Source organism: Bombina bombina, chromosome 7 (assembly GCF_027579735.1).
Source record: "Bombina bombina isolate aBomBom1 chromosome 7, aBomBom1.pri, whole genome shotgun sequence".
Lineage (NCBI taxonomy): Eukaryota > Metazoa > Chordata > Amphibia > Anura > Bombinatoridae > Bombina > Bombina bombina.
Window position 1 is genome coordinate 116,524,475 of NC_069505.1, and position 21,811 is coordinate 116,546,285.

Below are 21,811 nucleotides of genomic sequence, written 5' to 3' on the forward strand. Positions count from 1 at the left end.
TCAGTTTAACCAGACCTGAGCTGTCGAGCAGATTTCAAATGAACAAGATCTTCCTGTCTATAAATCAGTCCAGATTGGAATGCATAGAAAGAACTGTTTGCAGAAAAATGCAAGTGAAGTCTGTGTTGTGTGATTATTCTATTAGGTTTATAATGCTGTTTAGCAAATGTTTTTGTTCATTTAACTTAGTTTAATTATATATTCTGTGTTGTGTGATTATTTTATTAGGTTTATAATGCTGTTTAGCATTTAAAGTCTTCATTTCAAAGCTTTAAAAATAATGTATTAGGTGTTACTTATGACAATTTTGAGAGGGGCCTGGAACCTAACTCCCTCACTTCCCATTGACTTACATTATAAACTGGGTTTCAATTTACAACAGTTTCAATTTACAACCATTCCTTCTGGAACCTAACCCCGGCGTAAACTGAGGGCTACCTGTATTTAGTTTCACATGAAATTAGGGTGAGGTGACCAACTCCATCCCTCTACGGATGCTAAATATTTAGTTACAAGAATAGTAAATCACTGTGTAGACCAGGGGTGCCCAATAGGTAGATCCCCCGGCGCTGCTGGTAGATCGCGGCCGATGTAATCAAAATGATGTGGTCAAGGTACGCGATCTCAACACTGGGGCGTGAGTAGCGTATGGTTGCTAGCGATAACGCTTTATCTACCGCAGTGTGTGAAGGGGCAGGTCATTAAACAGTCTGATGGTGGGACACGAAAAGTGCTACAGGATAAGATCTTAAGGGACATCTATTTCAACCAATCAATGTTGGCCTATCAATTGGCCTATCAAAAGCATGGTTGAGTGAGTACTCTCCCAATGGATATGGCGGTATATGGGCGCTTTATCAAGCTGAGGCGGACAGGGGCTCATATAAGCACCCCTATCTGCCGCAGCTCGCCTCTGGCGGTCTGAATTCTCCTGGAATTCAGCATTACACATGAGCGCTATTTTGCGCTTGCGTGCAATCCCGGCCCCTGCTCGCCCACAGCCAATCACGCGCGAGCAGGAGCTGTCAATCTCCCTGGTCGGAAAAGACTGGGGAGATTGAATTTCGCAAACAAGAGGTGGCAAAGAGGCTAGCAAAGCAGCGGTCTGATGACCGCTGCTTGTTAAATACGGCGTGCAGGTTCTTGTGTGAGAACCTGCAGCAGTAGCGGCTCAAAGGCTTTGATAAATCGACCCCATAGTATAGTTAGGAGGGTAAGCGTAAGAGCTAAATCATGCAACCTTAAAGGGATATGAAACTCACATTTTATTTTTTTCATGATTCAGATATAGAACATGCAATTTTAAACAACTTTCTAATTAACTCCTATTATCAATTTTTCTTCATTCTCTTGGTATCATTTTTTGAAAAAGCAGGAATGTAAGCTTAGGAGCTGGACCATTTTTAGTGGGCAGATCTCGTTTAGCTGGTCATTTGAAAAGTAGATCCCAACACAAAAAAGTGTGGGCACCCCTGATGTAGACCTTCCAGTCGCTTTGACACCTGTACTCATATTTATTTTTTGCGTAAGTGATAGGGAAAGAGTTACTTTCGTTGACGGTCTGCCGTATCAAGTCTGTGGCACGGTTTCCTTCTCAGACTCAGTCCAAAAATGCTGGCTGTACATTTACCACTTCAGGACCTCATTAATATCACAAGAATGGATCACATTTCCCTAAAAACATCTGTTTCCCATTATAGGTATATTGGCAGCGGCGGTGATGACATACTCTGTGTTACCAGTGATTTCCTCTTGGATTTGTCGAGACTGCAACATTCCATCCAACTTCTGAAAAAATTAAACGAACAAACCAAGGTGATGATTTTAAGCAACAGTTTAACTTTTCTTTTACAGCTTATATATCTTACTACAAGTATAATCACCAAGAGGGCACCAGAATCATATAGGATTTTTTTTGTTTTAGGCACACAAATGTCATTAATTTATTAGGCTTCTAATCTAACTTTAATGCCTACAGCCCATGGAGATGGAGTGAATTACGTAAATCAGGACAAAATGAGATTATACTGAGTGCTGCATACACAAAATGCAAGTGTTAGAATATTTTATTACAGCATTAATGCTTGTATATAACTATGTGTTGTATGCAGAAAGGATCTGACACAGGAATCAAACCAGGAACCTTTTTAAACCTATTGTATGAACTGTATATATCTCACACACTTGCTTACCTACCTACACATATTTACTTTTAACCCTATTAAAGCCAATACACGGGTATTTTTCTGACATTTTTAAAGGGGCATGAAATTCATGGTTCAGATAGAGGATACAATTTTACAATCTAGATTGTAAATTCCCACGGAATAGGGCCCTCAATTCCCCCTGTATCTGTCTGTAAAATGTTGTCCTTTATTGTATTGTTTCTCCGTTGTACTTTATCTTTGTACCCATGGGCAGCGCTGCGGAATCTGTTGGTGCTTTATAAATAAAGAATAATAATAATAATAATAAGAGTGTTTTTAGTTTACTTCTATTAGCAAATTTACTTTGTTCTTTTGGTATCCTTTGTTAGGTAGGCTCAAGAGAAGCAATGTGCTACTGGGAGCTAGCTGGTGATTGGTGGCTGCACATAAGCCTCTTGTCATTGGCTCACCAGATGTGTTTAGCTATCTCCCATGCATTTCTGCTCTGAAGCTATAATTATTATCGGTTATTTGTAGAGCGCCAACAGATTCCGCAGCACTATAGCGGAGTTAAACTATGTGTTTAACCCAATTGCAAAAGTTAAACACATAGTTATATGCAAGCACACTAGAGTATTTTCTCTTTTTTTTTTAGCTTTTATGTCCCTTTAAAGTAACAAATTTCATTTCCCAACATATTTAACGTTTGTGAGAAGAAATCAAACGGCAATGGTGCCATATATAATATGGTTTCATCAAACAATATTTACAGCTTATATTAAAAAATTAATTCCATACCAAAGCCAAAATACCTGCACAACGACGACCTGAATGGAGACATGATCTGGAAGTCGTATAGGAGCGCGGAAGTACTGGGATAACGCTACCAAAAGATGTAGGATGGCAACCACTGATTTGGCATGAACAGCTGCAATAAAACATTTGTATAGATCATTTAAGAATGCAGTTACTTTTTAAAGGGATATTAAACATCAAAAATTTTCTTTCATGTTTCAGGTAGAACATACAATTTTAGACAATATTCCAATATACTTCTAATATCTTATTTGCTTCATTCTTATATCCTTTGTTAATGAAAAAGCAATGCACATGGGGAGCCAATCACATGAGGCAAAAACCAGCAACCAACCAGAAGCTACTGAGCCTATCTAGATATGCTTTCTAGGAAAGAATATCAAGAGAATGAAGCAGATTAGTTAATAGAAATAACTTAGAAAGTTGTTTAAAATGGTATTCTCTATCTGAATCATGAAAGAAAAAAATTTGGTTTAATGTCCCTTTAATATAAAGGTGCACAATTTAATCTAATAGCTTCCTAATATCTGCCATGGGCAATACATTAGATTACATATATATTAGACCAGGAATGGTCAATTGACAGCTCAGGGGACAAATGTGGCCCTCAACACTAGCTCTTGTGGCCCCAGGGAATAAGCAGAACTAAGAATTTGTGCCCAGTTAAAACCAGAACTAAATATCTGTGCTTTGGGGACTTCTGTTGGGTGGGTAAATAAGGTGGTTACAATTCAGAACAGCAGAAAGAGGATGCCCTGTGACCTAAATCCCTGTCACTGGGCATTTTATTTTAGAGAATATGTTATTATTTGTGTGTTAATTTAAAGGGATAGGATAGTCAAAATTAAACTTTCATGATTCAGATAGAGCATGTCATTTTAAGACACTTTTAAATTCACTTTTATTTTCAAATGTGCTTCGTTCTCTTAGTATCCCTTGTTAAAAAATGCATACACACATATCATACACTAGTGGGAGCTGCTGCTAATTGGTGCCTGCACTCATTTGTCTCTTATGATTGGCTAAATAGATATTTTCAGCTTCCTGTCAGTAGTGCAATGCTGTTCCTTCAGCAATGGATAACAAGAGAATGAAGAAAATTTGATAATAGAATTAAATTGGAAAGTTGTTTAAAATTGTATGTTCTATCTGAATCATAAAAGAAAATTTTGGGGTTTACTATCCCTTTAAAGGCCATACATTTATGTGCAACCCTTAAAGCTTCTAAAAACATGATCTGCAGCCCCTATGCTTTAGGAAGGGATCCATCACTGCTTTAGACAATATATTTTGAGTACAGGACCATTAATGCACATCCTTCCAAATATATGACCCGTGCCCTATTCAAAATAATATATAGCAAAAGTATTTTAATTAAAGTAAATTTTTATTAGAATATGCAAAGAATATATGCAATGCTTTTAAAGCATAGCAGAAAAAAGTGTTTTTCTTTCATAATTCAGACAGAGGATACAATTTTAGACAATGTTCCAATTTACCTCTGTGATCAAATTTGATTCATTCTCTTGGTATCCTTTATTGAAGGAGCAGCAATGCCCTACTGGGAGCTAGCTGAACACATCCGTAAGCCAATAACAAGAGGTATATATGTGCAGCCCCTAATCAGCAGATATTACCAAGGTCCTGAACCTACCTAGGTATGCTTTTCAACAAAGGATATCAAACGAACAAAGCAAATTAGATACTAGAAGTAAATTGGAAAGTTGTTTAAAATGTTCCCTATCTGTATCATGAGAGAACATTTTTGATATCATGTCCCTTCAATGAACTTTAAAATCATCATTTAGTGAAGATCTCTATACTTGAAAATGGCATGGAGTTATTTCTTATCTATGGAAACCATTTTATAAATGAGGGAATGTTGCAAGCGTAATATACAGTAACATTAGTGCTGTCCACTTACAATAATATTTTCCCATTTATTGCCTGTCTCCTCATCACAAAAAAATTACAGCTACATTTTCACATCCTGAGTGCAGGAAGGTATCATTAAATAATCTGGCCTAAAATAACGTTAACAGTGTCATTTCTGCACTACAATTTTTGGCAAGGAAAGAGCTCTGATTACAAATTCAGACATTTTTTATTATCAAACAGCTACATTCAAGTTCCAGTTTATAGAAGAAAACACTGTTTGTAACCGTCAGTTTCTTGATCACTCTAAAAACACACAGAAAAAATGTCTAGGACACTTAAATGTGTTGTATCAATAAGGGGTATGTAGATTTTATGGAAAAAGGAAATTTATGCTTACCTGATAAATTGATTTCTTCTACGAGACGACGAGTCCACGGATTCATCCTTTACTTGTGGGATATTATCCTCCTGCTAACAGGAAGTGGCAAAGAGCACCACAGCAGAGCCGTCTATATAGCTCCTCCCTTGACTCCACCCCCAGTCATTCGACCAAAGGTATAGGAAGAAAAAGGAGAAACTAAAAGGTGCAGAGGCGACTGAAGTTTTAAACAAAAAATAATATAATCTGTCTTAAATTGACAGGGAGGGCCGTGGATTCGTCGTATCGTAGAAGAAATCAATTTATCAGGTAAGCATAAATTTCCTTTTTTTCTACAAGATACGACGAGTCCACGGATTCATCCTTTACTTGTGGGATACAATACCAAAGCTACAGGACACGGATGAACGGGAGGGACAAGACAGATGGTTAAACAGAAGGCACCACTGCTTGAAGAACTTTTCTCTTAAAAATAGCCTCAGAAGAAGCAAAAGTATCAAATGTTTAAAATTTGGGAAGACCAAGTCGCAGCCTTACAAATCTGTTCAACAGAAGCATCGTTTTAAAAAGCCCATGTGGAAACCACCGCTCTAAGTAGAATGAGCTGTAATTTTTTCAGGAGGCTGCTGTCCAGCAGTCTCGTATGCCAAACGGATGATGCTTTTCAAACAAAAAGAAAGAGGTAGCCGTAGCTTTTTGACCCCTACGCTTTCCAGAATAGACAACAAATAGAGAAGATATTAGACGGAAATCCTTGGTCGCTTGCAAGTAAAACGTCAAGGCACGAACCACGTCCAAGTTATGTAACAGACGCTCCTTCTTAGAAGAAGGATTAGGACACAGAGAAGGAACAACAATTTCCTGATTAATATTCTTATTTGAAACAACCTTAGGAAGGAATCCAGGATTAGTGCGCAAAACCACCTTATCAGAATGGAATATAAGATAAGGCGAGCCGCATTGTAATGCATATAGCTCAGAAACTCTTAGAGCAGAAGAGATAGCAACTAAAAACAGAACTTTCCAAGATAGAAGTTTAATATCTATGGAATGCATGGGTTCAAACGTAACCCCTGGAATAACATTAAGAACTAAATTCAAACTCCATGGCGGAGCAACAGGTTTAAACACAGGCTTAATTCTAACCAAAGCCTGACAAAACGACTAAACGTCTGGGACATCTGCCAGACGCTTGTGTAGTAAGATTGACAAAGCAGAAATCTGTCTCCATGAGTAGCCTTTGGATTCGCACCAATAAAGATATTTACGCCATATCTTATGGCAAATTTTCCTAGTGACAGGCTTTCGAGCCTGAATCAAGGTATCAATGACCGACTCAGAGAATCCCCGCTTAGATAAAATCAAGCGTTCAATCTCCAGGCAGTCAGTTGCAGAGAAATTAGATTTGGATGTTGGAACGGACCCTGAATGAGAAGGTCCTGTCTCAGTGGCAGTTTCCACGGTGGCAGAGATGACATTTCCACCAGATCTGCATACCAAGTCCTGCGTGGCCACGCAGGTGCTATCAAGATTACCGAAGCCCTCTCCGGTTTGATTCTGGCAATCAGACAAGGTAGGAGAGGAAAAGGAGGAAACACATAAGCCAGGTTGAATGACCAAGGTACTGCTAGAGCATCTATCAGTACTGCTTGAGCATCCCTTGATCTGGACCCGTAACAAGGAAGTTTGGCATTCTGACGAGATGCCATCAGATCCAATTCCGGTGTGCCCCATTGATGAATCAATTTTGCAAACACCTCCGGATGGAGCTCCCACTCCCCCGGATGAAAAGTCTGACGACTTACAAAATCCGCTTCCCAGTTCTCCACTCCTGGGATATATATTGCTGATAGATGGAAAGAGTAAGTCTCTGCCCATTGAATTATTTTGGAAACCTCTATCATCGCTAGAGAACTCTTTGTTCCCCCTTGATGATTGATATATGCTACAGTCGTGATATTGTCCGACTAGAATCTTATGAATTTGGCCGTAGCCAGCTGAGGCCACGCTTGAAGCGCATTGAATATCGCTCTCAGTTCCAGAATATTTATTGGTAGTAGGGACTACTCCTGAGTCCACACACCCTGAGCCTTCAGGGAATTCCAGACTGCACCCCAGCCCAAGAGGCTGGTGTCCATCGTCACTATGACCCATGCTGGCCTGCGGAAGCACATTCCCTGGGACAGATGATCCTGTGACAACCACCAATGAAGAGAGTCTCTGGTCTCTAGATCCAGATTTATCCGCGGGGATAAATCTGCAAAATCCCCATTCCACTGTCTGAGCATGCACAGCTGCAGTGGTCTGAGATGTAAGCGAGCAAACGGAACTATGTCCATTGCCGCTACCATTAACCCAATGACCTCCATACACTGTGCCACTGATGGCCGAGGAATGGAATGAAGTGCTCGGCAAGTAGTTAAGATCTTTGATTTTTTGACCTCCGTCAGATAATTTTTCATGTGTACCGAGTCTATCAGAGTTCCTAGGAATGGAACTCTTGTCAGAGGAACTAGTGAACTCTTTTTTATGTTCACCTTCCACCTGTGAGTTCTTAGAAAAGCCAACATGATGTCCGTGTGAGATTTGGCTAGATGGTAAGTGGACGCATGAATCAAAATATCGTCCAGATAGGGCGCCACTGCTATGCCCTGCGGCCTTAGAACCGCCAGAAGGGACCCTAGCACCTTTGTGAAGATTCTGGGAGCTGTGGCCAACCCGAAAGGAAGGGCCACAAACTGGTAATGTTTGTCCAGGAAGGCGAACCTGAGGAACTGGTGATGATCCTTGTGGATAGGAATATGAAGATACGCATCCTTCAAATCCACAGTGGTCATATATTCACCCTCCTGGATCATTGGTAAAATTGTTCGTATGGTCTCCATCTTGAACGATGGGACTCTGAGAAATTTGTTTAGACTTTTGAGATCTAAAATCGGTCTGAAGGTTCCCTCTTTTTTGGGAACCACGAACAGATTGGAGAAAAACCCCTGCCCTTGTTCTAATTTTGGAACTGGGCATATTACACCCATGGTATATAGGTCTTCTACACAGCATAAGAATGCCTCTCTATTTGTCTGGTCTACAGACAAACGTGAAAGATGAAATCTCCCTCTTGGGAGAGAATCCTTGAATTCTAGACGATACCCCTGGGTCACAATTTCTAATGACCAGGAATCCTGAACATCTCTTGCCCAAGCCTGAGCGAAGAGAGAAAGTCTGCCCCCTACTAGATCCGGTCCCGGATTGGGGGCTGCCCCTTCATGCTGTCTTGGTAGCGGCAGTGGGCTTCTTGGCCTGTTTACCTTTATTCCAGGTCTGGTTAGGTCTCCAGACTGACTTGGATTGAGCAAAGTTCCCCTCCTGCTTGGAGGAGGATGAGGAAGTAGAGGGACCGCCTTTAAAGTTTCGAAAGGAACAAAAATTATTCTGTTTGGTCCTCATTTTAACCGTCTTGTCCTGAGGAAGGGCATGACCTTTACCTCCAGTAATGTCAGAAATGATCTCCTTTAGTTCAGGCCCAAATAGGGTCTTACCCTTAAATGGAATAGCTAAAAGCTTGGATTTAGATGACACATCAGCAGACCAAAACTTAAGCCATAACACTCTACGCGCTAAAATGGCAAAGCCTGCATTCTTTGCCGCTAATTTAGCCATTTGGAAAGCAGCATCCGTAATAAAAGAATTAGCTAGCTTGAGAGCCTTAATTCTATGCAAAATATCATCTAATGGGGTCTCAACCTTAAGAGACTCCTCTAGAGCCTCAAACCAAAAGGCTGCTGCAGTAGTTACTGGAACAATGCACGCTATAGGTTGTAGAAGAAAACCCTGATCAATAAACAATTTCTTTAGAAGCCCCTCTAATTTTTTATCCATAGGATCTTTGAAAGCACAACTGTCCTCAATAGGTATAGTTGTACGCTTAGCCAGGGTAGAAATAGCTCCCTCCACCTTAGGGACCGTCTGCCACGAATCCCGAATGGTGTCAGATATGGGAAACGATTTCTTAAAAGTAGGAGGGGGAGAGAACGGAATGCCTGGTCTATCCCATTCCTTAGTAACAATGTCCGAAATTCTTCTAGGGACTGGAAAAACATTAGTCAAAGTAGGGACCTCTAGGTATTTATCCATTTTACACAGTTTATCTGGTGGAATGACAATAGGGTCACAATCATCCAGAGTCGCTAAGACCTCCCAGAGTAATAAGCGGAGGTGTTCAAGCTTAAACTTAAAGGCCGTCACATCTGAGTCTGTTTGAGGGAACATCTTTCCTGAATCAGAAAGCTCTCCCTCAGACAACAATTCCCCCACCCCCAAATCAGAACACTGTGAGGGTACATCGGAGATGGCCAATAACGCGTCAGAGGACTCAGCATTTACTCTAATACCTGACCTGCTGCGCTTACCCTGTAAACCTGGCAGTTTAGATAATACCTCTGTAAGGGTTGTAGACATAACTGCAGCCATATCTTGCAGGGTGAAAGAATTAGACGCACTAGAAGTACTTGGCGTCGCTTGGGCGGGCGTTAAAGGTTGTGACACTTGGGGAGAAGCAGATGGCATAACCTGATTCTCTTCTGACTGAGAATTATCCTGAGACATACTTTTATCAGCTAAAATATGTTCTTTGCAATGTAAGGCCCTTTCAGTACATGAGGGACACATTTGAAGTGGGGGTTACACAATGGCTTCTAAACACATGGAACATTGGCTTTCCTCAATGTCAGACATGTTAACACAGGCTAGTAATGACCACAAACTGGCTTGAAAACACTTTATTTAGTGAAAAAAAATAACAATCTGAAAAACGGTACTGCGCCTTTAAGAGAAGAAAAGCGTACAAATTTTCCAAAACTGCTTTAAAATGATAAAATTATCCCAATTTTAGTATATATGTGTCCTATCTTGCCAGCTAAGATTGCACAAGGAAAGGAATACTTAACCCTTAATGACAAAAACGTTATTAAAAAAAAACACGTTATGATTAACTAAAAAAAAAAAACCTGCACCTCGCCACAGCTCTGCAGTGGCGCCTACCTGCCCTCAGGGGTCTGTAAAACCAGTTTAACACTTCGATTAGGCCCAATCCTTCCTTTGAGGCCCACCGGAGCTGGAGCTTGCTGCTTGCATGGGGAATTCAACTGCGCAACTGAGGCGCGAAAATAGGCCCGCCCATCTACATCGATGTCTCACAGCAAAGAAACCGCTACAAAGTGGTCTAAAACCTAGCCATGTGGGTTTCAATATACCCAGGTCTAAAATAAGCCATGTGCACCCTCCATTGCTATAATAATAAAAACGTTTGTTTCACACAAAAGAAAAAAACGATAATTGTCCTCCAAACATAAAATCGTTTGCCCAACAAACATTATGCCATCAGTGTCAACCATTTTTTCAGCCCAACATACAGGTCCCAGTAATACCCTTCTCTTTCACATTAGGATTACCCCTTCCCTTATGGGAATACTGTCAGCCAATTCTGAAATAACACAGTCTCTCCAGAAAAAAATGACTGAACATACCTCACTGCTTATAGCATGAAAAAGTTCCTCACACTGAAATTTCTTAAGCACTCCTCAGCCATTCTGTGGGAACTACTGGATCTTGGTAACAACTGCTAAGATCATTAGTCTCCAGGCAGAAGTCTTCATCCATCTGCTGCCTGAGGGAAAATAGTACACACCGGTACCATTTAAAATAAAAAAGTCTTGCTTGAAGAAAATAAAAACTATCATTTTATCACCTCTTTCACTTTACCCTTCCTATTACTTAGTGTAGGCAAAGAGAATGACTGGGGGGTGGAGTCAAGGGAGGAGCTATATAGACAGCTCTGCTGTGGTGCTCTTTGCCACTTCCTGTTAGCAGAAGGATAATATCCCACAAGTAAAGGATGAATCAGTGGACTCGCCGTATCTTGTAGAAGAAATATATATATCCCTGTGCTGCCTACAAAATTCTTTGAGTTTTTATGCTTAAGTCTTTATCAGCCAGTGAGTAATCTGTGCACAAACATGCATTTACTCGGTAGTTTAAAAACTGGCTTGAGTACATATGAGTCTGATCCTGGGATAGGGAGTAATACATACAGAAGGAATCTGAAACTGTCTAAGTCAAAAACAAATCCACATACACAAAAGGCAACTTAAAGGGACAGTCAAGTCAAAATTAAACTTTCATGATTCAGATAGGGCATGCAATTTTAAACAACTTTCCAATTTACTTTTATCATCAAATTAGCTTTGTTTTCTTGGTATTCTTTATTGAAAGCTAAACCTAGGTGGGCTGATATGCTAATTTCTAAGCCCTTGAAGGCTGCCTCCTTATCTCTTTGCATTTTGACAGTTTTTCACAGCTAGACAGCATTAGTTCATGTGTGCCATATAGATAACATTGTGCTCACTTCTGTGGAGTTATTTATGAGTCAGCACAGATTGGCTAAAATGCAAGTCTGTCAAAAGCACTGAGATAAGGGGCCATTTTGCAGAGGCTTAGATACAAGGTAATCACAGAGGTAAACAGTGTATTAATATTGAAAAGTGAAGGTGATGAAACATCCAGGAGGTGACGCACTAAAAATAACTAGTGAAAAAAAGGGAATTGGTAGAAATGTTTGTAATGTGAAAAAATGTTACAAACATTTTTGGTTTTAAAAGGTGTATGAATGATTGGTGGACTCTCAGGAATGAGTAAAAATTAGTGAAATGGTAAAATATTATTTAACATAATAAATTAATAAATTAATAAATTCGGGTGACAAATGTGAAATTGGTTAACCTTAATAAATGACAGAAATAGTGTTCATGTTAAAAAAACAAAAGTTCAATTGCTGAAATTTTTTTCAATCCAAGTAAAAAAGGAGTGTATCAGGCAGCTCCACTTGGGGGAATAATCTCCATTCACCTCAATGATCTAGGTTAGAAAGAAAATGGGCGCCTCATAGTGAAATCCATATGTGATATATAATAAAGAAGGTAAATAGTAAAACTCACAATTTTTGAAGGAACTAGATAGTGCAAACAGGCAGGCTGACACTTGCAGTAGTCAGCTAACTGGATACTGATCCTGTATCAAGATAGAGACCAGTTCTCAGGTCACAGGTAAGATCACAGGGAAGTTTGAATCCAAGTATCAAACAACAGGCTGAAGATATGGTGCAGGCAAACCAAATGTGATGTAATGGTTTGTACAGTTCTCTGTGCAGATAGAGCAAATTCAATCTGAATAATCAGGCAGAAAGACTCCTCCGTATATAAATATTAAAAGACAAGTTTAATGTTGCCGCAACGCGTTTCTCGACCAAACAACACGGTCGTTTCAAAAATGAAAATTGAAATGCACCAATGTAAATTTAGATGCCGGCCCATTTTTGGTGAACAACCTGGGTTGTTCTTGCTGATTGGTGGATAAATTCATCCACCAATAAAAAAGTGCTGTCCCCAGGCTGAACCAAAAAAAAGCTTTCAAATAAAGATAGCAAGAGAATGAAAAAAAATGATAATAGGAGTAAATTAGAAAGTTGCTTAAAATTGCATGCTCTATCTGAATCACGAAAGAAAAACTTTGGGTTCAGTGTCCCTTAAAGGGCTTTGGATATTACAACCGCTTTAACTTCTTCTCCCCATAGACTTCAGTGGAGCGGACAAATTGAAAGAAAAAAAACTAACACTTATCACCCGTGTACTAACCCGACAACGTGTTCATCCTACCGTGCTAACCTGAAGGTAGTTATGAATATTTTACATTCCAATGTTCTTCACATAGAAGAAAATGTTCTATTTATATATATATACACATATATATATAATATAATATAAATATATAATATATATATATATATTTTAAAAAATATAAAGATATTATACATATAAATGCTATGCCAAAATTTGGACTCTGAACTAACTAGAAGCTTTGAGTTTAGTAACTGGAAAATGTATTAAAATAGAAGCAGAAATTGCACATATGTAATGTTTTAAGTAATAGCATCACAATACTGTAATATAAGTTTACATTTAAATATATATATATATCTTATCTCCTCTGCTCAAGCAGTTAGTTACTAGGGTGAGCAAACATTGGCTGTGTAGATAATAGCAACATACAGTTTGTGAATTCCGGAGTCTGCACTTCTTCTGCCATTGACACCTTTTTAGCGATAAATTACAGGAAAGGGGGTCAAAATGCATGTGCGTTGCACTGTTTGATTTTTTACAATCTCAGCAGCTGAGAAAAAAAATGTACTGTTTCTACCCAGCTTAAAGAATTCAGAAGGCTGAGAAGCTGAGCTGGCATTTCTTGGCCTAAAATGATTCCACAAGGAGAGAGACCTATTTTTGTTACTGTTTTTCTAGTAACCAGTGTCTGCCTCTTTCTCTGATGCCATCCAGCAAGTTCAGACATTGCTTATACCAGTGGTTTTCAAAGTGTGAGGCGGCCATCCCCAAGGGGGCGCTAAAGTATATAAGGGCACGGGCTGTAAGAGGTGACACTTTTCAATATCCTATGGAAACCACAAGTAGCAGGTAACTTTGGCAAAATATAAAACGGTTTTAAGAGCCAACAATAACGCTTGCCATGTATTGGTCGAATAAGTCAACAACGTGCAAATTAAAATGTTAGTGTAGCACTCTTTAGGTTGAGCAGAACCAGCTGGTTAAGATGTAAATTCCACGAATCAAAACTAAAAATAAATATTACAATTTTCTTTAATGAAAAAATAAAGTAACATCTATTATAGCAAGGAGGCGCTGTCTTGTAAATTGCGTCAGAGGGGAGAGGCCCACTGCCTAAGACTTTGAAAATCTCTGGACTATACTCAAGGCAAAATCAGATATATTATTGGTTATCTGAATAGATGTTTAAGCTGTATCTTATATAGGTTCATAGAGACTGTGAATGGCATATAGACTGGTAAATTATTAGAGATGTGAAGCATTTTGTGGCCTACTGTGTCTATCGTTGAGCAGGAAACCATGTTACAGTTACCAAGAAAAGAAAGACAAATTGATAATAGGAGTAAATTAGAAAGTTGCTTAAAATTGCATGCTCTACCTGAATCATGAAAGAAAAACATTTGGGTTTAGTATCCCTTTAAGGTTGCCACCTTGGATGTGTTTTCCCTGGACACCCAAGGGTTACACCTGCTTTGTTGTAGGCAGGGAGGATACAAAATAGTGATGCATCACAGCACTAATCACATTCCTCCCTGCACCATGGGTTACTCATAGTTGTCCAGGAAGCCATAGCCAACCCTAGTGCCAATGGTAGATCCATACAATGTACTACCTACCACATTTACAATCCATGCAGTTACTGACCTATATATTCTTTCTGATAACAATACATTACATAAACTGACAACACATTGCAGGAAGTAACAGTGTTAGTGGAATTAACTTTCTGACTAGCACCAGCTGGGAAATATATTAGAGAATAAACTAAAAGGAAGTGGTAACAATTTACAGGGGAAAAAAACAAAGTAACACCCAGTAACAGAAGCAGAGGATTAGGAGGGAGATTGGATTGACAGAGATGCTTCTAAATTTTATGCATTTTATTTATCCAAAGTAAGTTAAAGAGATGGCTGGATTCTTATATCTTATTATGTTAGTCATAGAGTATGAAGATAATACAAAGAAATGTTACTGGTTGTAGGGAGCCTTCAGGAAGACTGTGCAGTGGGGCAAAAGCAGAAAGAAAAAGGACTGAGAATAAAACTGAAAATGACCAAAGAGATGATCCATTTAATGTACTCTCTATATGTTTGGCATCACAACATAACGCTCTCGGTTAAAGTCACATTCTAAAATCGGTGAAGTAGATATTGTTATGGTTAGTAATGTGGTTCAATCTGGAATAGCAGAGACGATTGGCAGACCGTGGATTCGCTTGTCTGCTGACACTAGCAGCCAAAGTGCACAACATGGGAGAATCACGCTGTTAAACGCCGTCTGCATCTGTCTTGCGGAGTCAGGGAAATTCAGACAAGAGAGAGCTGCAGTATCCTAAATCAGATTCCAATGAGTTGTTTAAGCCTTCAAGGAACATTAAACACTTTGAGATGGCAATATAAATTGATAAATTGTATATATATATATAAAACTATTTATTTTTACCCCATTTCCTGATAATCGTGTGTTTTTTTATTTCGTGTTAGAAGTGGAAGTGCAGAACACACTTATGTTCCAACACAGTCATTGGGCTCCATTTATTAAGCAGCGGATGCTGCTTCGGAGGCCCATCGAGCATTAAACGGAAGTTAAGAAGCAGCGCTCAAAAGACCGCTGCTCCTTAACCTGTCTGCCAGCTTTTAGGTGGCAGGTTGAAATTATCCCTATCCGATCGGGATGATTGACAGTCCCTGCTAGCAACGATTGGCCGGCAGTAAGCAGGGGGGTGGCATTGCACAAGCATTTCACCAGAAATGCTTGTGCAATGATAAATTTGGACAGCGTATGCTGTCTGCATTTAGCAAGTTGAGCGGACATGATTCGCTATAACGAGTATGTCTCTAATTGGCCTCAGCAGAGAAAGAAACCTAAGTTACAACATGGCAGTACCCATTGCTTTATAGAGACTAAGGGGGCGATTTATCAATGTCTGGCGAATATGATCCGCTGTAGCGGATCATGTCCGCCAGATATCACTGAATGCCGACAGCATACGCTGTTGGCATTTAACATTGCACAAGCAGTTCTTGTCAACTGCTTGTTTAATGCTGCCCCCTGCAGATTAGCGGTCAATCGGCCGCTAGCAGAGGGTGTCAATTAACCCGATCATACACAATCCGGCGGATTGCAAACTGCAGCCTCAGAGGAGGAGTAGGAGTTAAGGAGCAGCGGTCTTAAGACCGCTGTTTCTTAAATCCTGTTTCCGGCGACAGATGCATTGGGGCTGATTGACACTTTGATAAACCGGCCACTAAAACTTTACACTTATTTTGCCAATATCTACATAATTTAAAATATCCATCTACATAATATTCTCAGACTAATCTTTTCTTTGAATGCATCATTCTATCTTGGATAAAGTGCTGCAACTAACAATTATTTTCTTAATCTATTAATCAGACAATTTTTTTCGATTTATTGAATAAAAAAAAACCAATACCTTTTTTTTCCCAATATTTAAAATACTATCCTCAAACTGAGGGTTACAAATATAAACTTCAGGCTAAAACTTTACATTAACACAACTGTTTTATAATTAAGAAAAACAAAACCACAAGCTGTTTGAAAACAGGTAGAACTAGAGGAAGACTATCACTGTTTATATTAACTCTTCCAGAAACTGCATTGAAATGCAAAAATGTCAACAGGTTCACACGCTGAGGCTGGCTCTCTTTTTGCAAGCTATGTTTCCTATAGCAGAGAAGAGGTGCTCAGATGGTGTTGAGGTGCTTGAGATGCATAAGTAGGGTTTTGCTAATTTCTCCAAGCTGGGATATTTATCTTTAGTCAGATCCACCAATGCAAAGGGTTTTCCTCCTTGGCAAAGGGCCTCTCAAAAAAGTAAGCCTGGACTTAAAGTGATGGTAAATTCTAGCATTTGCGAAATGCTAGGATTTATCATTGGAACAAATAAAGGGGACGTTAATTCATAAAGTATAAAAGACTTCATACTGAAAGCTCCTTTATTTGTTTGCAGCGTTCGCCGCACTGAGCTGCTAGGGCAGCCCACGGCAGAACGCTATTTGGCTGAGAGGTGACGTTACCACCTCTTAGTCAATAGCAGTGCGGGAAATCCCTAAGTGGTGGAAACGTCACCTCAGCCAAATAGCGTTCTGCCTTAGCAGCTCAGTGCGGTGAACGCTGCAAACAAATAAAGGAGCCTTCAGCATAAAGTATTTTATACTTCATACATGAAATTCCCCTTTATTCCAATGGTAAATCATAGCGTTACCACAATTTACCATCACTTTAATTTGGCTGCTGATGTCTTCCTCAGGTTGCCCGTCTTTATTCTCTTCCTCACTTCTCCTAGATATTCCTGGTTCTCTCTTCTAATGAGATTGGCTGTAGCTATTCATTGGATATTTCCTTGGATAGTCTATTGGATATGTCTAAAGAAATTGATGCAAAGCCCCTGCTTCAGCCAGATCTGCAATGCCAGCATCTAAAAGATTGGCAACTGAAGAAGGTTAGGCTGATCTTGTGGTTGATACACTATCGAAAAGTGTCTTTAGTCTCAGACTCATATTGAGTTTTGAATATATTTCTATGCATGGATACAGTTGCATGGCAATGCTTTGGTCAGAAGTCATATCCTTTCATGCTACATTATGAAATTCCAAAGGATTTTTGTTCCCAAGCTCTGAAGGTTCTAGTCGCATTACTCTAGTCAAGCAAACCTAGAAGTCCTTTATTCATTATTCAATTTCAATCCACCATATATGTTCAGCACAGACACACATCCTTAAAGGGATATGAAACCCAAAAATGTTCTTCGTGATTCAGACAGAGGAAACCATTTTTAAAAAGTTTCCAATTTACTTCTATAATCAAATTTTGTTCCCATGGTATTCTTTGTTAAATAGATATCTGGGTAGGTGGCTGGCGTATTTCACGGCAGGAAATAGTGCTGCCATATAGTGCTCTTACAAATGGATAACGTTCTTGCAAAACTGCTGCTATATAGTGCTCCAGACACGTGCACGCTCCTGAGCTTTTTTCATCAAAAGATACCAAGAGGATGAAGGCATTTTGATAATAGAAGTAAATTAGAAAGTTTTGACTGAATCCTGAAGCTTTGCCGGAATCATCCCTCTGATAGTTTACGCTTTTGGCTATGACCTCAGCTAGACCAGTAGCTGAGCAACAGGTGCTTCCTCTTATATTCTCATCCTCTCTACCTTTTACTCAAAAGAGTCCTCTGTCCTTGGCCTGCATCTTTGCAAAAGGTGTAATGCAATTTGCATGCCTCTCAGCACATCTGTCTTCCCGGTTTTGCCCCGATAAGAAGCTTTTTAATGGGTAGAAGCTTTATAACGAGTACTTGGCCCACTTTCCTCATATCGGTCTCGACAGAACAAAAGAAACAAACGTACTGACTCCTCATTGTACACAAGACAATTATTTATACCAGTGAAAGTATTGTGTTATTTCAGTCTATCAGTCATAGAAACTGCCTGAAGAGGTAGCTGATGTAGATATGAAGTACTTCTGCGGAGTGGCTCACACATATCTGTAGCAATATAAAATGGATTTCTAGTTTTGTTGGCTTTGTATTTACAGCTTTGGCAGCTCTTGATGAGTGTTACTAGGGTGAACCAAGGTAAACTGTAATTAAATACTACTTACATACATTTTCATATCTTGGCTCAGTTTTATAAGTACCGTCCATGCTCCATCTCCCCCCATATATTTTTTGGTTCACCTCTTTTACTTAAGAATTGTATCCGAGTGTTGTTTTTTGGGGGTTTTCTTTGGGGGAGGTGTTGATTCCTGTTCATTGTGATTAAAGGGACAGTATACAACAATTTTTATATAACTGCATGTAATAGACACTAGTATAAAGAAGAATATGCAAAGATACGGATCAAAAATCCAGTATAAAACCTTTTAAAAGCGTATTTAGAAGCTTACAGTTTAGCACTGTTAATGAGGTTAGGCTGGGACACCCAGTGAAAGGGGCTGGGAAACCGAAACAGCAGAAACCCCCCTCCAGCCTTCCCAGCATATGAAAAGACAGATAACATAAACAGGAGCCTGCAGGAGTCTGTAAACGCGTGTATACATCTGGCACTGTGGGGCTTGGTTAGGAGTCTGAAAATCAGCACAATGTTATTAAAAAATAACAAAACTATACATTGTTACAAAAACACTCCCAGAAGGACTGTATAAATGGATCATCTACAAAACAGTTATGCAAAGAAAAATCTACTGTATAATGTCCCTTTAAAGGGGAACTGCTTATCACTGATGAGTGAAACTTTGTAAACTAAGCCAAGATATGGAGATTTCTTTAAAGGGACATGATTCTAATAAAGCATATTACTTTAAACAGCTTTCTAATTTACTCTTATTATCAAACTCAGAGGGTTCAACACACACAAAGACACTGTTAGGTGGCTCCAAGCACATAAGAACCCATCAGAAGAAGAGTTGGGTGCACAGTATTCCACAGTATACGCTATGTGCCACCCAGATATTTCTAGTTTGTGAGGCTTGATCCAGAGTTCATGAAGCAGTGTAGCAACCAAGCGCCTATGGAAAAAGATTCTGCAAAATGCAATGACTGTTCTGCCTGTGTTTTACCGATTGTGTCATCCCTAAAGAAGATTTAAGTAACTGTTTCTTATATTTTATATTTGCCGATTGTGAGTTGCACATATTTTTATTCAGTGCCACTAATGGTTAGTGGATCCTCATGGTGGAGTCACTGATTCATATACAAGTATCATTATATCTAGCATTTGTTGTCTTGTCCCTTTAAAAAGACTGCCATTACAAATATATATATATATATATATTTGCATACGAAGAGAGAAGCGCTCTACCAGGAACGAACAACAGCTCATCAGCTAGTTCTATAGCGATTTACCACCCAGGAGCAGCCTCTTTTAGACTAGAGTGCTTTTCACAGAGGAAAACTTTCCTGTAGTATATCAGTCTGATCCCGCCAAGTAAGGTCAGTCCAGCACCGAAATACCAGGCAATTCTCTTCTGAACAAGGAACATGACCACCCCAGATGATCGTTTGGCCTCATATGGGCCTCGTCAGTGAGGTGCAGCCACATTTCTCTAAGCACACTGGGCAAGGAGTCCACGTCTGGTTTCCCCCATCACCAACAGGGAGACCTCCCTAGGGTCATATTCATTTGCATGCGAAGAGAGAAGCGCTCTACCAGGAACAAACAAATGAATATGACCCTAGGGAGGTCTTCCTATGGTTGATGGGGGAAACCAGACGTGGACTCCTTGCCCAGTGTGCTTAGAGGAATGTGGCTGCACCTCATTGACGAGGCCCATAGGAGGCTGAAATGATCGTCTGGGGTTGTCATGTTCCTTGTTCATAGGAGAATTGCCTGGTATTTCGGGGCTGGACTGACCTTGCTTGGCGGGATCAGACTGATATACTACAGGAAAGTTTTCCTCTGTGAAAAGCAAACTTGTCTAAAAGAGGCTGCTCCTGGGTGGTAAATCGCCATAGAACTAGCTGATGAGCTGTTGTTCGTTCCTGGTAGAGCGCTTCTCTCTCCGTATGCAAATATATATATATATATATAAATAAATATATTATTATAATTATCATCATTTATTTGTGTGTATATATATATATATATATATATACACACATATTACTTTTGCAATTAAAAATATATATTCTACCTATATATTTATTTGTGTATATATATATATATATATATATATATATATATATATATATATACACACACATATTACTTTTGCAATTAAAAATATATATACTACCCTTGCTATTACAAATATATCTTTACAATTATTATACTACTTTTTCAATTACAAATATATATACTACCTATGCAATTACAAATATATATATATATATACACACACACACACACACACACACACATGTACTAACCTTTGTTGAATAAAATCTCAGCTTTTAAATCGGTCAAAGCATTTAAACTATAATTCAAGACAGTTGCATGAAACTTATTTCAACTCTACCAAACAGATGAAAAACACACACATTATTTGTTTCCATATGGCAGCAATTGCAGAGATGCACTCATAGACCACACATTTTCTTTGATCCTACATGAGTTTGCATTTAATTTTATCATATGCTTTGGAGTTGTAGACTTACAGTCAACATTCCACTTGATGTTTCTCGGAGGAAGCTTAAGCGTCTCATTGATTTTTTCCAACACAGTCTGCAGCTTTTGCTTCTGGGCGATTTCAGACTGGGTGACTTCTGCAACATTCAATTTTTCACCTTCAAGTTTTTCTGAATTAAAATAAAATACAAAAAGTTATGCACTGCAGTATAGCATAAATAGAAAACATATATATAAAATATACTATGGGTATAACATAAATAGAAAACATATATATATAAAATATACTATGGGTATAACATAAATAGAAAACATGCAGCATTCAGATATATCATGTAATTTTAAGACACTTTTAAATTCCCTTCTATTTTTAAATGAGCTTTGTTCTCTTGGTAACCCTTGTGGAAAAAGAATACACACATATCCTACACTAGTGGGAGCTAGCTGCTGATTGGTGCCTGCACACATTTGTCTCTTGTGATTGGCTAACTAGATGTGTTCAGCTGGCTGCCAGTAGTGCAATGCTGTTCCTTCAGCAAAGGATAACAAGAGAATAAAGCATATTTGATAATATAAGTAAATTGGAAAGCTGTTTAAAATTGTATGTTCTATCCAAATCCTAACGTTCTCCCGTTGTTTTATAGACACTAAAACTTTACACTTATTTGTCAATATTTAAGCAGCTAATGAAACTTAAAAAAAATACATCTACATGTTATTCTCTGACTAATCTTTTCTTTGAACACATCTTTCTATCTAGCATTTATTTAGTGTTTAATGTCCCTTTAAGCGAGTAAGGGGAATTCCCCTAGTGACGTCAGCACAAACGAG

General features: G+C 39.0%; 1 protein-coding gene across 1 annotated transcript in view; it reads right to left on the reverse strand.

The window, feature by feature from the left end:
- PARVA (parvin alpha) overlaps positions 1–21,811 on the reverse strand; it is a 293,074-nt gene that overhangs the window by 57,718 nt on the left and 213,545 nt on the right. Inside the window, exons 5-7 of the mRNA XM_053720259.1 lie at positions 21,010–21,150; positions 2,960–3,075; positions 1,730–1,788 (exon numbers count right to left, since the gene is read on the reverse strand). Of these exons, the coding sequence (XP_053576234.1) occupies positions 1,730–1,788; positions 2,960–3,075; positions 21,010–21,150 (316 nt within the window). The remainder of the gene's footprint in view (positions 1–1,729; positions 1,789–2,959; positions 3,076–21,009; positions 21,151–21,811) is intronic.